Consider the following 13,383-nt stretch of genomic DNA (forward strand, 5'->3'; position numbering starts at 1 on the left):
CCCCGCTCTCCTTCACTTCCTGTGTTGCCTGGTCACCGGATGCCGGTTCTGGTGCGCCTGTGCACTATACCGACGTGATCTACGGCGCCTCAGCCAAAGCATGAGCCACAAGTTGTACGGAGCTGCGAGGTGGGGATTCAAGACACGGGTGCACTGCCTCTGCTGTTGCGACGGACAACGCGTTTCAGAAGCGGAGCCTCCTTCCTCAGGTCCCACCTTGCTTCCTGCTAACGCCCCTCCCTATATACCCGGGATACCATGGGCCCTAATTAGTTAATTGTGTATTCTTAAAGGGGCCAGTAACCAATAGTCATTATCCACCTCGGCTGGGACAGGAGAAGCAAGATGCTATCCACTTTTAAAAACATATATTAAATATATGTATATTTAATATATGTTTTTTAAAAGTGGATAGCCCCTTGATTCTCCTGTCCCAGCCGAGGTGGATAATGACTATTGGTTACGGCCCCTTTAAGAATACACAATTAACTAATTAGGGCCGAAGGTATCCTGGGTATATAGGGAGGGGCGTTAGCAGGAAGCAAGGTGGGACCTGAGGAAGGAGGCTCCGCCTCCAAAACATGTTGTCCGTAGCAACAGCAGAGGCAGTGCACCCGTGTCTTGAATCCCCCACCTCGCAGCTCCGTACAACTTGTGGCTCCGGCTTTGGCTGAGGCTCTCCTGAGGCGCCGTAGATCACGTCGGTATAGTGCGCAGGCGCACCAGAACCGGCATCCGGTGACCAGGCAACACAGGAAGTGAAGGAGAGCAGGGATACAGCGGCGGCAGCCGCGGATGAGGAGACCGCAGAGTCACAATCTGGAGGGACGGGAGGAGCGAGTAGCTCCTGTTGGAATGCTGTAAAGCGATTGCCTTAAAGAAAAAGTGTGAGTGCAATTCCAATGTACTGTGTTATGGTCCTTTATTAAAGCTTTATTGCCCAAGGTTGCGTGCGCTTTTCTTTACAGATTTGAATTGTTTGTATACTGCACAAATCTGGCCTTTATGGAAGAGTGGCATGAAGAAAGCCATTTCTTAAAGATATCCATAAAAAGTGTAGTTAAAGTTTGCCACAAGCCACCTGGGAGACACCAAACGTGGAAGAAGGTGCTCTGTTCAGATGAAACCAAAATTGAACTTTTTGGCAACAATGCAAAAAACGTTATGTTTGGCGTAAAAGTAACACAGCTCATCACCCTGAACACACCGTCCCCACTGTCACGCATGGTGGTGGCAGCATCATGGTTTGGGCCTGCTTTTCTTCAGCAGGGACAGGGAAGATGGTTAAAATTGATGGGAAGATGGATGGAGCCAAATACAGGACCATTCTGGAAGAAACCCTGATGGAGTCTGCAAAAGACCTGAGACTGGGACGGAGATTTGTCTTGCAACAAGACAATGATCCAAAACAAAGCAAAATCTACAATGGAATGGTTCACAAATAAACATATCCAGGTGTTAGAATGGCCAAGTCAAAGTCCAGACCTGAATCCAATCAAGAATCTGTGGAAAGAACTGAAAACTGCTGTTCACAAACGCTCTCCATCCAACCTCACTGAGCTCGAGCTGTTTTGCAAGAAGGAATGGGCAAAAATTTCAGTCTCTCGATGTGCAAAACTGATAGAGACATACCCCAAGCGACTTACAGCTGTAATCACAGCAAAAGGTGGCACTACAAAGTATTAACTTAAGGGGGCTGAAGAATTTTGCACGCCCAATTTTTCATTTTTTTTATTTGTTAAAAAAAAAGTTTGAAATATCCAATAAATTTCATTCCACTTCATGATTGTGTCCCACTTGTTGATTGTTCACAAAAAAAAAAATTACAGTTTTATAGCTTTATGTTCGAAGCCTGAAATGTGTCAAAAAGTTCAAGAGGGCCGAATACTTCGCAATGCTCTGTAAAGAAAGTTACATTCCCAGCATGCTGAGAACACCAACTGTCACATTTGCTTGTTCCCTCAAACTGTCAAACCTTGAAACAGCTGGTGTTACAACTGATCACATGTGCAGCATCATGGAATTTGCCAAACAGAGGCAGCTTCCTTGGCAGAAACCAGCATTTACATATCCAAGAATCTGCACCCCCCCCCCCCCCAAAATAAAGACAAGAATCCAGATTTATTTATTTCTCTACATTCATTTCATTCACAATAAAAATCTTAAAAAGCCACAATTCAGCTTTTTAAGTGGGAAAGGAAAAAAACAAAAAAAAAAAAAAAAGACACACATTTCCTCCCACCCTCAGTTGTAACCAGCAGGCCCGCGTGGCAGATGACCATTATGACCAGGGAGCTCTCAGTGGCAGTTACTGCTCTCCAATCTTCTGTAACAGGAGGCAATGTGAACCAACTGAGAACCAATATTTGCCATCTCCTTCTATTAAATAAATTCAGTGCAGACACAAACCCCTTCACTGCATGTCTCTGCATTGCTGTGGTCCCTTGGCAAGAGAAAAGGGTTATTGCCCCACACCTATGTAGCACTGGAAAGTCTGCAGTAGGCATGTGGAAGGCGGTAGATGCCATACCTCTGAAAAGGAAGGTTTTTGTAGCAGAAGCATACACTAGTCCCAGTAGCTGGTGACAATGCATGGACCTGTGTGGAGAGGCAGTGCAGCCACCCACTTGGAGAAGAGCCAAGACCAAAGCTTACTCCGGGTAGGCTCCTGCAGCATGAAGATGGTGAGGGAGTGTGGATGGGTGGGCTATCAGGAGCCACTTCCCTCAACGGGTAGGTGACCATGACAAGGGCAGAACTTACCTTGCCTAACCAGTCCTTTGCAGTTCCTCATTAACAGGGGCTTTTTTTTCCTTTTTAAACCGTCCATACATGATTCTTTACATACAAAGTTCAAACTTTGTCTGGAAACTAAAAGATTTTAAAATTAAACTAAAAGAAGATTTCAGGAGGAGAACCAGCAGCAGTGAAGGTAGATCAGGTTTCCAGCATATGTGAAAAGTTTGGCGATAGAGCAAGGCCACAATCTGTGCAAAGCTCTGCAGCAGTAGTTTATTGAAGACTTCTACAGTGGTTTCACCTTCATGATAACAAAGCTCATCCTGTACTGCCAGCATCTCCAAACTATGGCCCTCCAGTTGTTTAGGGACTACAATTCCCAACATGCCTAGTCATGTCAGCAGTTTTTACAATGCCTCATGGGATTTGTAGTTCCGCAACAGCTGCAGGGTCAAAGTTTAGAGATCCCCGCTGTACTGCAACCATAAATCCCAACGAACAGGACCAGTTCAAATATGGGAGCTTCTGTCCTTCGTCCTATTGCACGGATTAGGTAGGGAGTGTTTCACCCCAGAACAAGCGTTCCATCTCCCAGTACACGCTTGTCTTAAGTTACCAGCGCACCAATTACTGGAGCCAGCAAAGACTACATGAGAAATAAAATTTCACATATTTTTAACCTTCTAGGGCAGTGGTCCTCAACTCCGGTCCTCAGGGCACACCAACAGGCCAGGTTTTAAGTACTACCTTGGGGAGATGCAGACTAGAGTACTACAGTCACTGAGCAGCAAATTGTATCACCTGGGATGGATTTCAGTTATCTTGCAAACCTTACAGATGATCTCATTTGCTGCTCACTGATTGCAGTATTCTAGTTTGCATCTCCCCAAGGTAATACTTAAAATCTGGCCTGTTAGTGAGCCCTGAGGACCGGAGTTGAGAAACACTCTTCTAGGGCATGTTCACACTAGTGATTGAGCGGCTTTTATTTCCCTCTCCAGTTGCTACCACCTTTAGCTGTAGTGACTGGGGGGGCTGCACACATGCTGCAGCCAATGTTATACCCCATCACTCTGCTCTATGAGCACCCCACAAACACAGGGCTCAAAGGGTTAAAGCAGATGAGTCAGTAAAACACCTCACTGCCTGTCCCAGCCTGAAGAGCAAACCAAATTAATACAGCTCTTCAGAGACCAAAGCAAGTGTGAGCAAGCCCATAGGTTTATTACTCTTTACAGTACCAGGACAGGGTCATCCAGTGCTCAGGGCAAGGTTCCAGAATTGCACACCCCTTCCCCACTGTTAATACATGCTTTAAAATGGGTGTACCAACCCTGCATCTATTCCTTACTTCACTGTGCCCCGCCTTTGTCCAGGCCTATCCATTCCCCTGTAACTAGTGACATCACACCATTTCCCTAAACTAAGATGCTCATGGCCCAATGGGGTTGATTTACTAAAACTGGAGTATGTAAAATCTGGTGCAGCTCTGCATAGATACCAATCCGCTTTCAGGTTTTTTTTTGGTCAAAGCTTAACTGAACAAGCTGAAGTTGGAAGCAGATTTCCTACCATGCAAAGCTATACCAGAGTTTTGCATTCTTCAGTTTTCATAAAACCCCTTTCACACTTGTGCGACTTAAAAGTCACGCAATTTTGCTACGATTTTTCCTCCATGATTTTGGCTGGACTTGAAGCAATGCCTATGGACCTCAAAACACACCAAAGTAGCGCAGGGACTACTTTGAAGTCATTGTGACTTGAAGTCGCACAGAAATGAACATACTCACTGGAAATCAGAGTACGACTTGTCATGCGACTTTGCAGTCCCAAGTCGCACAAGTGTGAAAGGGACCTAAATAAACCCCAATAAGTCCTTTATATATTCCAAGACAACTCTCCAGTAGAGTTCTCTCCCAATACTTAGAAGACCAGTGCTTGGTTTTTAGAGAATACGGTTTTCACAGTCTTTACATTTTACTCTATAGGTCGCCTGAGCAGAATAAGATTCCAGCACCTGAAGTTGCTTTATCTTATTCTTTTTAAAGACAGAAAACAGTGAGATCCCAGAGAAATAGATATCAGTGACAGGCTGAAGCTGTCATCTTTGACGTTTTAAAATGTCCTTGCATGGAGGGAGCAACGACCAAAGGATTTACCAAATGGCCCTACAGCAGTTTATTGTAACAAAATTCAGTGGGCTGCATAGTTTGGTATTCAGAAACTGAAAGAGAAAAAGAAAAAAAAAAAAAAAAAAAAAAAGTATTTCATTACAGAAAATGCTTCAGCAACCACAGCACAGCTCTGACACCTGCCCTAAACATGGCGGCTGTGCACTGCTCTTGCATTGTATCAGATAGCCAGAGGGTTAAAAAAAAAAGAAAAATTAGACCAGTGGTCAAGTAAACGGGCTCCCACAACGAGGAACCCAAGTCCCAGAATGCCTTGCAGCAAGAGTAATTGATAGTGACTGCACCACCATGCTACACCTATACCAGAAACAATTTACAATAAAAAGAAAGCATTTCACATGATGTCAGAGGGGTCTACAAAGCTTAGCTAACGGAGAAGGGGAATCATACCAGCCGGCACCCACAGACATAAGGATTTTGTTGTTATATTTGCCATTATGCGCAGATCGATGCACAACCCTGAGAGCACTGGAGCACAGTCACTTTGCTGCTGTAAGGCACCACCGTGAGATTCTATCTGCACCTCACTCAGCGGCTTAGGAGTTTAGACCCCACGAAGCTTCCCACATCAAAGGATTAAGGCAGAGAAGTGGCTCCTGTTACAGGTGCTCTTAGTCTCTTCCTCCTTCTGTCAGTGAGGTAATGTGAAGGTTCAGAGCCCCCTCAGCATCTTATAGGAGGGGGGAGAAGGAGATGTCAGGAGTCCAAGAGGGAAGTCTGTGTCCGTGTGTCTGGGGATTGGGGAAAAGACAGAAGGGGATATGGGGGTCAATTCTTCTGCTTGTTCTTCGAGTTTCGAGGTGGAGTAACTGGGCGGGACTGGTTCACACCTCCATAGGCAAACAGCTTCTTGTCAGCAGGCTTTAGGATCTACAGAAAAGAAAAAGAAAAATAAATCAGGTTACCAATTTATAACATGACTTCATATAGGCCCCTTTCAAACTTGTGCGACATAAAAGTTGTGCGATTTTGACTGGACTTGAACGCCTATGTCTATGGACCTCAAAACGCATTAAAAAAAAAAAAAAAATCAACCCAAAATAGTGCAGGGACTACTTTGAAGTCGTTGCGACTGGAAGTCTTACAGATATGAACAGTAGTCATTGGAAATCATGGAGTACGACTTGACCTGGGATTTGGGACTGCAAAGTCGCATGACAAGTCGCACAAGTGTGAAAGGGACCTAAATGGCATTTATAAACTAACAAACATTTTCCTTCCAGCTTCCATCATTCTTTGTTTTGGCCATGCAGAATAACCCCCGTCTGTCTATATAAAGATTCCAGAGACATACTGGTAGGTGGATTGGCTCGTCTAAACTTGCCCTACTATGTGTGCGCACACATAGAAGCTCTTTGAGGGCAGGGACTGCTGTGAACGTCCAGTATGTAATGCACTGTTCAAACGGTCAGCGCTATAAAATTATCCCTGCTGAGGATATCATTATAGAAACTTCAAAGTAGAACTACAGGCAAAACGTTCTTCATTTCTGCAGTAAGGGATATAACCCATGTAAGGTTTATTTTCCATCTTTGTCCCATTGGGGAGATCTACTTTCACTTCCTGTCTCCTAGTCAAACAGGAAGTGAGAGGAAATCCCTGCAAATAAAGGAATTCCTTGGGGACCCCCCCCCCCCTCACCAGAACTAGTGTCCCCACTGAAGGATTTTACCTCCATTACTTTTCTGGGGATAACCCACTGCTGCCCAATCCCCTCTCTCCCTGTGACAGCAGTGCAGGGAGACGTTCCGCATACTAGCTGCCACTCTAGGATCAGCATGAGCGAGTCATGCATTCACACAGCTCTGTATGAACTACAAGCCCTGACATGATCTTTTGCAGTTGTCAGCTTACAGTTTGATACGTCCTGTAAGTGTATCTGCTTCGCCCGTATGGGCAAACAGAAAGATCTGCTGTTCGCTGGTGCAATACAGTTGATGTCCTCAACTCTGCAGCTAGTGCACTATGGAAACGGGTTTCCGATTAGAGCTGGGCCAGTAATATCACGCTCTCCAACTCGTGTCTGAACGGTGCGTGTGCTGAGCAACTGACCTCATGTGTTCAGAATGCAGTGTGGCAGCCACTAAGCCTGGGACCTGGAAGCTAGCAGAGATCACTGGCGCAGAGGGGTCTACATCAGTGATTTCCAGCGACCAGATGGATCAGCAAAGGTGGCGACTGCACGGTCCTTGTTAAGCCATCCCTAAATGATAAGAATTGCAATATTGTAAATCAAAAAAATAATAAGATTAATTCATAAAGTGTCCAACCTAGACCTGAAAAAAATAAAAATAAATAAATTGCAAGGATTTCTAACACCATGCATAAAATATACATCAAAAATACAATAAAAACATCCAAACTTAGTGTCCAGTACTCAAATATATAGATTAAGGGCCCTTTCACACGGGCGCTCCGTATGTCCGCAAATCATCCTATTTTTTTGCGGATGATTTGCGGACATAATGTAAGTCTATGGCATTGCGGATGTCAGCGGAATACCATCCGCTGACATCTGATTTTCCTCCTGTCAGTTCTGTTCCGTTTTTTGGAACTGAAAAAATCCTATTTTTGTTCCGTTCAAAAAACGGAAAGGAAGGAAAATCGGATGTCAGCGGTGTCATCCGCTGACATCCGCAATCCCCCATAGACTTACATTAGGTCCGCATATTATCCGCAAACGGATGGGATGATATGCGGACCTACGGAGCGGATGACAGAAATGTCATCCGCTCCGTGAAAAAAAAAAAAAAAAAAAAAAGTCCCGCAGCGGACCTTTCACACGGAAAGCCTGTGTGAAAGAGCCCTTACAAAGCGTCCAGGGCATTTAATTTCATAGGAGCGTTAACATGTCCTGTGCATTCCAATTCATGTGGTAAAGTGTCTCATGCAGCAGAAATAAAACCCAAATGCACACTCCAGTGCAAAAAGTTCACCCAAACACAGATCTCTCCTCCAATCTGTGTATCCACACTGACCTCCTCCACTTTAAAGTGAAACTTCTCTCCCAAGCAACATTTCTAGTTCTCACGCTGCTAGAATTAGTAAATAGATAGGTATAGAATATTTACTGGTTTTAATTTTTTATTTTTTATTTTTTTTTTTAACATTTCTACAGTTACTTTCTGGTTTCTTACCTAGGCAAATTATGTCCTACATCTCAGGAGTCTTCAGGAGGGGAGGAGAGAAGGAGGGGCTCTGATAAGCACATGCATGTCTGAACTAGGAGCAGATGGATTCCAGGAAGTAAATGCTACATGAATTATTTGCCCTCACTGGAGGTGGCCATGACCAGACATGCTGGGGGGGGTTCTCAATGAAATAAAGCATGGAGGACAAATTATAAAAATAGCGTTTTTTGGTTTTCCCTAACAGACTACTCACCAGAAAATAGTACAACTTGAGCCATTAACTTTAATTTTGTTCCACATGCTTTGGTATATCTTACCCAGTCATTAAGGGGGTTAAAATCAGTCCACTCCACTCTCCTCCTCAAATACATAGAGAGCAAACAAGCTCTGCATGGAGTCATTTTAAACAAACAAAAAAGGGTTTTACATTATGTTGTGCTTGTTTGTTCGAGGAAATGGATTTGAGAGTGGACTGATTTAACCCTTTAATGGCTGGATCAGATATACCAAAGCATGTGGCACAAAATTAAAGTGTGCTGCTAACTGTTCTGAGTAGTTTGTGTTCAAGGTGGAGGCGGTCTCAGTGTGAATGTATTGGAGAAGAAAATTTTGGAGCACCAGCACTTTTTGGTTGCGTTTGGTTTGCACATAAACTTTTCCACTGAAGTTTTTTTTTGCTGCATGGGACACTTACCATACTGCTTGGAATGCACGGGACACTATTGATACGAATTTAAATGCACTGCAAACTTGTAATATATCATGTTATGAGCACTGGAGACTGAGGTTGATTTACTAAAAAAAACAGGAGTGTAAAATCTGGTGCAGCTGTGCATGGTAGCCAATCAGCTTCTAAATTCAGCTTGTTCAATTAAGCTTTGACAAAAACACCTGGAAGCCGATTGGTTTTTATGCAGCGCTGCATTCGATTTTGCACTTTAGTTTTAGAGAATCAACTCCTATGAGTTGGATTCATGCATTTAAGTAGATTTTAAATCCTTGCAATTTTTTTGCTCTTGGTTGGACATATGAACCGTTTATATTTTTATGCATTTTTGCACCATTTACAATATTGCAGTCTAGGATATAGGGGACTGCTAAATACGGACAGTGCAGTCACCACGTATAGTTTACATCTTGAAAGCTTTTTTTGCTTTTGAATGCCGCGCAGCTTTTTTCCTTTGTAGAGATTTGTGAGTATATTTACCTTATTCTTTCACAATGTGCAGATTAGTTTATACCTAAAAATATACCATGCCTGAATTCAGCTTTAACTGATGCTGCTAAATTTGGCCTGGGCATTGATGAACGCAAGTCAAGTAAAGGCTAATCTAGTTCTCAACAATATAAAATTTCACAGAAAGCACCAGAGCCAAAGAGTAGGACATGGGCAAGACATAAAGGAAGCGTGGAAGGGTGGGGGAGGGGGTGGGAAACAAATACACACACGAAAAGTCCATTTAATACCAAGGAGTTGACATTGGACAAGCACACAAGCCAAGGTATTCAGGAAAATGCAGCATGCCTTCTTAGGCAATGAATGCACCTCTGTATGACTACTGACTTATATGGGGAGAAAAGCAGTTGGCTGCCATTGTATGGCAAAGGACTGACCTGGAAAGAGCACATTAGGGTTTCATCCACACTCATCATGGAGCCGGCGTTGTCAAACTCCCCGCAGTAATTGGGTGCAGAGAACAGCGTCACCAGCTGCCGTTTTGCAAAGAACTCGTAACCGTCTTCTACCACCTGTAGAGAGAGCATTGCGGGGTCAGGGTAGAAGTAGAGGTGTATTGGATACACAACTAAAACCAGCTTCCAGGGAGATATTCATCACTGAAAATATTAAATTGCCACAATGAGCATCATTGCTATTCGGACAGCAGGATTTTCTCCTCACCTGATGCGCTCTGCAAATAAGATCCAGGTCATGTTTGTGAAGGAATTTCGCTACGACGTCAGCCCCAAAAGTGAAAGAGACCCCCCTGTCGTTTTCTCCCCAACCGAGCACATCCTTGTCTGGATCGGACCACAAGAGGTCACACAGGAGACCCTGGTCTGGCACATCTGTGGGACGCAGTATCCTTCTGACTTGCTCCATAGACTGCAGGTCAGGGGAGAGGCCTGGAAGACAAGATTTGCAGATGGGTGACGGTTAAAAAAAAAAAAAAAAAATTCACATCCAACTAGTCTGTACAACCTGCAGCAAGCATTGCACACTACGACATGGAAGATGTCAACCTTAATGCAAGTTACATTTTGCTATAGCAATGTCAGCAAACAATTATCTAATACGGTTTATCTTTTGTTGCATCTCAGCAGTGTTAGTCTCCTGCAGCCACTTCCCAGCTACATGTACTCTAGCAACTGCCTGATTGGGACAACAGGGGAATAATCTTCAGAAGACACTTGGGGACTGTTTACTAATGCTGGAGAGCGCAAAATCTGTTACAGCTCTCCATAGTAGCCAATCAGCTTCCAAGTTTAAGGCCCCATTATATGGTCTGTTCAAATCCACCTGTCAGTTTTTCAGGCGGATCTGAAAGGATGCCCTATGCATCTCTAAGGGACAGCGGATGTCAGCGGAGACATATCCGCTGACATCCGATCCTGTGACAAATCCGGACGGATGGAAACCCCATTTTCCATCCGTCTGGCCGATCGGATAAGGGACAGGCGGTCCGTTCTCATCAGATTCCCCCCAAGAGGACAGCGGGGATCTGACACCTCCGTCTCTGCACACAGAGCAGACAGGGCTGTCATCCGCCTGCTCAACGGGGATCAGCAGATCAATCACTGCTGAGAAAAAACGGAATCCGTCGGCGGAACGGACATGTGTTAAAGGGGCCTTATTGTCACAGCTTAATTGAACAAGCTGAAGTTAGAAGTTGATTTTGCTACCATGCACAGCTGAACCAGATTTCGCATGCTCCAGTTTTAGTATTAACCCCATAACAGGATCACCATAAAAAGCGCCAGATTGAAAGCTGTACTCCAGGTAGATCTAAAAAACACCAATGAATCCACCTTTCATTAATACATCAGTACCTAAAAATTGCCTTAGTGATCAGCATCTTGCAGTTCCTGTAGAGCAAAGCTTGGTGTTGGGGGGGGGGGGGGGGGGGGGGGGAGAAGCAGCATGAGAGGCCATTCTGGTGTGCTGCAGTGGAAAGAGCAAAGTCAGATGAGCTCACCAGTCTGCTTCTTCTCCCTCCACCGTCCAGTCACAAGGAGGGGGGGGGGGGGGGGGGGGCGTGTAAGGACAAGAATAAGGCCTCATGTACACAGGGACGTGGAGGTTTTTAACTTCATTAGGGGCAGCCATATTTTTTCTGTTTCTAGACGCCCCTGCATACATAGGTGCTTAGAGGCAGGAAGAAAGAAAAAAAAAAAAAAAAAAAAAAAAAACACTGCCAAAGCGTCCAGGAGCAGTAGTGTTTTTGGCAGAAAAAGGGTCCGATACTTGTAAAAGCACATAACCAGACATGTTTAATGCTTGAGCATTCTATTATGTTGCCATAATTATTTTTTAGCCACTCTAATCAACTGACGACCAAGAGCTTGATGTGCCCAAATGTGGTTACAGGCGTCAAGCTTTTCCTTTGCCAACACACTGCTGCCAGGAGGAAAGGCCTTAATGTTACTCAACTGCAACAGAGAAAAATCATCTCCGCTCTGCCAGGCACATCTGCGTTAACAGAGCCATGTACTCTCAGAACTGGATGTACACAAATCCTTGAACAAGTAAACTCTTACCATATACTTACTTCATCAGTGCATTTACCAGTTTGCCTGTAGTTCAGCTTTAAGATTAGGTGACCTTTTAGTGACTGTTTACATACACTTTTAAGGCTGGAAAACTTGCAGGCCACAGACCATATCAGTATATCATAAGGACAGCCCTCAGATTTTCCACTCGCCTGCTTGCATTTTGCGAGTGGAAAATGATTGAGGGCGAGAGAGGAGAGGAAGAGGAAAGGCAGCCGGATAATCAGAGTGGGGAATCGCTGCACTGTAACATCTTATTTGAATTGCCGGTCGCTTGCCTTCACACACAGTCCCGCTTCCTGGTTCGGCTCCTTTGATAGACATAACATCGGGACGTGTAACGTCTATCATAGGAGCCGATCCAGGAGGCGTGGCTGTGTGTGAAGGCAAGCGACCGGCAATTCAAATAAAAGATGTAGAGCACAGCCATTCCCGCTCTGATTATCTGGCCGCCTTTCCTCTTCCCGGGCACTGGTGAGGCTGCACTCATGGGCACTGGTGAGGCTGATAATATTTGTGTAACTTCTGCATTCAAGCAAAAACATTTAACAGGGTCATTTTATAAAATTTAGGGTGCGTTTAGGGGCAGGGCAGGGGTTAGGTGGGGCAACTGGTGGAGAGTAACTGGCTAATAGCTTAGGACTAGAAATTTTGAGCCCCGATAAGGACATCTGATTCTCCATGCTGCTATGTGTGTAAGCAATGATAAGATACAGAGTCGTCACCAGTTAGTCATTTCCTAGCGTGCAGAATGTAATGTTTGGAGTGGTGCTATCCTGGATAATGTCACAAATTCAAAACCGTGTGGGAAATATTTCAGATGTACACCAGAGGCAAGACATGGAGTTTCTGGTAATGTCTGAACAGGAGGAGCGACTGCAGACATCCAAGAGCCTCAGGGTCTCATGTGTCATTTCATTACTGTAGGTCTGGCAATGTACAGCAAGAAAGAGTAGGAACACAACTCTATTTGTATTTGGGACTAACGTAACTCTCAAAACAAATCTAAGGGGTTTCTTAGCAGGACGAGATGAATCATCTCATTGCAGACAGGTGCAAACAGGCATTCATTATAGCTTGTGCACTTAAGTCCCACGGTCATTGATTCCATTTTTGTTAAAGTGTGCTAAAGAAAAAAAAAAAAAAAAAAAAAAAAAAAAAAAAAAGAATATAGAAGTAAATCCTCCCATCTTTTTTTTTTTTTTAAGCTAAGGAAGTGGTCATCTTGGCCTCCGTTTAAACTTCAACTGCCATAGTACTGCACATGATCAGTTATGACACCAGCAGCCACTGCATGGTTTGACATTTTGGTCAAGAGCACATCCAATGTGTTAACATTCTTTGTATGCCAGGAAAGTAACTTTTAAAGCTCAAAGTAGAGTTCCACTCAAAAATGGAACTCCGCTGATCTGCTTCCCCCCCCCCCCCCCCCGGTGCCCTTTTGCACCTTTCTGGGGGGGGGGGGGGGGAATGTGTACCCGTTTTTGACAGGTACCCTTCCCCACTTCCTGGGAGACAAGTTCAGCCCCCTCCTTTTTCCTCTGCCGCTGGGC

The 13,383-nt window shown here is 44.5% G+C and overlaps 1 protein-coding gene across 1 annotated transcript in view; it reads right to left on the reverse strand.

Annotated features, from left to right (window-relative positions):
• Positions 1-5,305: 5,305 nt before the first annotated feature.
• Positions 5,306-13,383, reverse strand: part of LOC309559076 (serine/threonine-protein phosphatase PP1-gamma catalytic subunit A-like) — a 44,837-nt gene continuing 36,759 nt past the window's right edge. Inside the window, exons 5-7 of the mRNA XM_082262212.1 lie at positions 9,963-10,186; positions 9,677-9,811; positions 5,306-5,801 (exon numbers count right to left, since the gene is read on the reverse strand). Of these exons, the coding sequence (XP_082118338.1) occupies positions 5,700-5,801; positions 9,677-9,811; positions 9,963-10,186 (461 nt within the window). The 3' untranslated portion in view covers positions 5,306-5,699. The remainder of the gene's footprint in view (positions 5,802-9,676; positions 9,812-9,962; positions 10,187-13,383) is intronic.

Source organism: Pelophylax lessonae (assembly GCF_965119305.1).
Source record: "Pelophylax lessonae genome assembly, chromosome: 6".
NCBI lineage: Eukaryota > Metazoa > Chordata > Amphibia > Anura > Ranidae > Pelophylax > Pelophylax lessonae.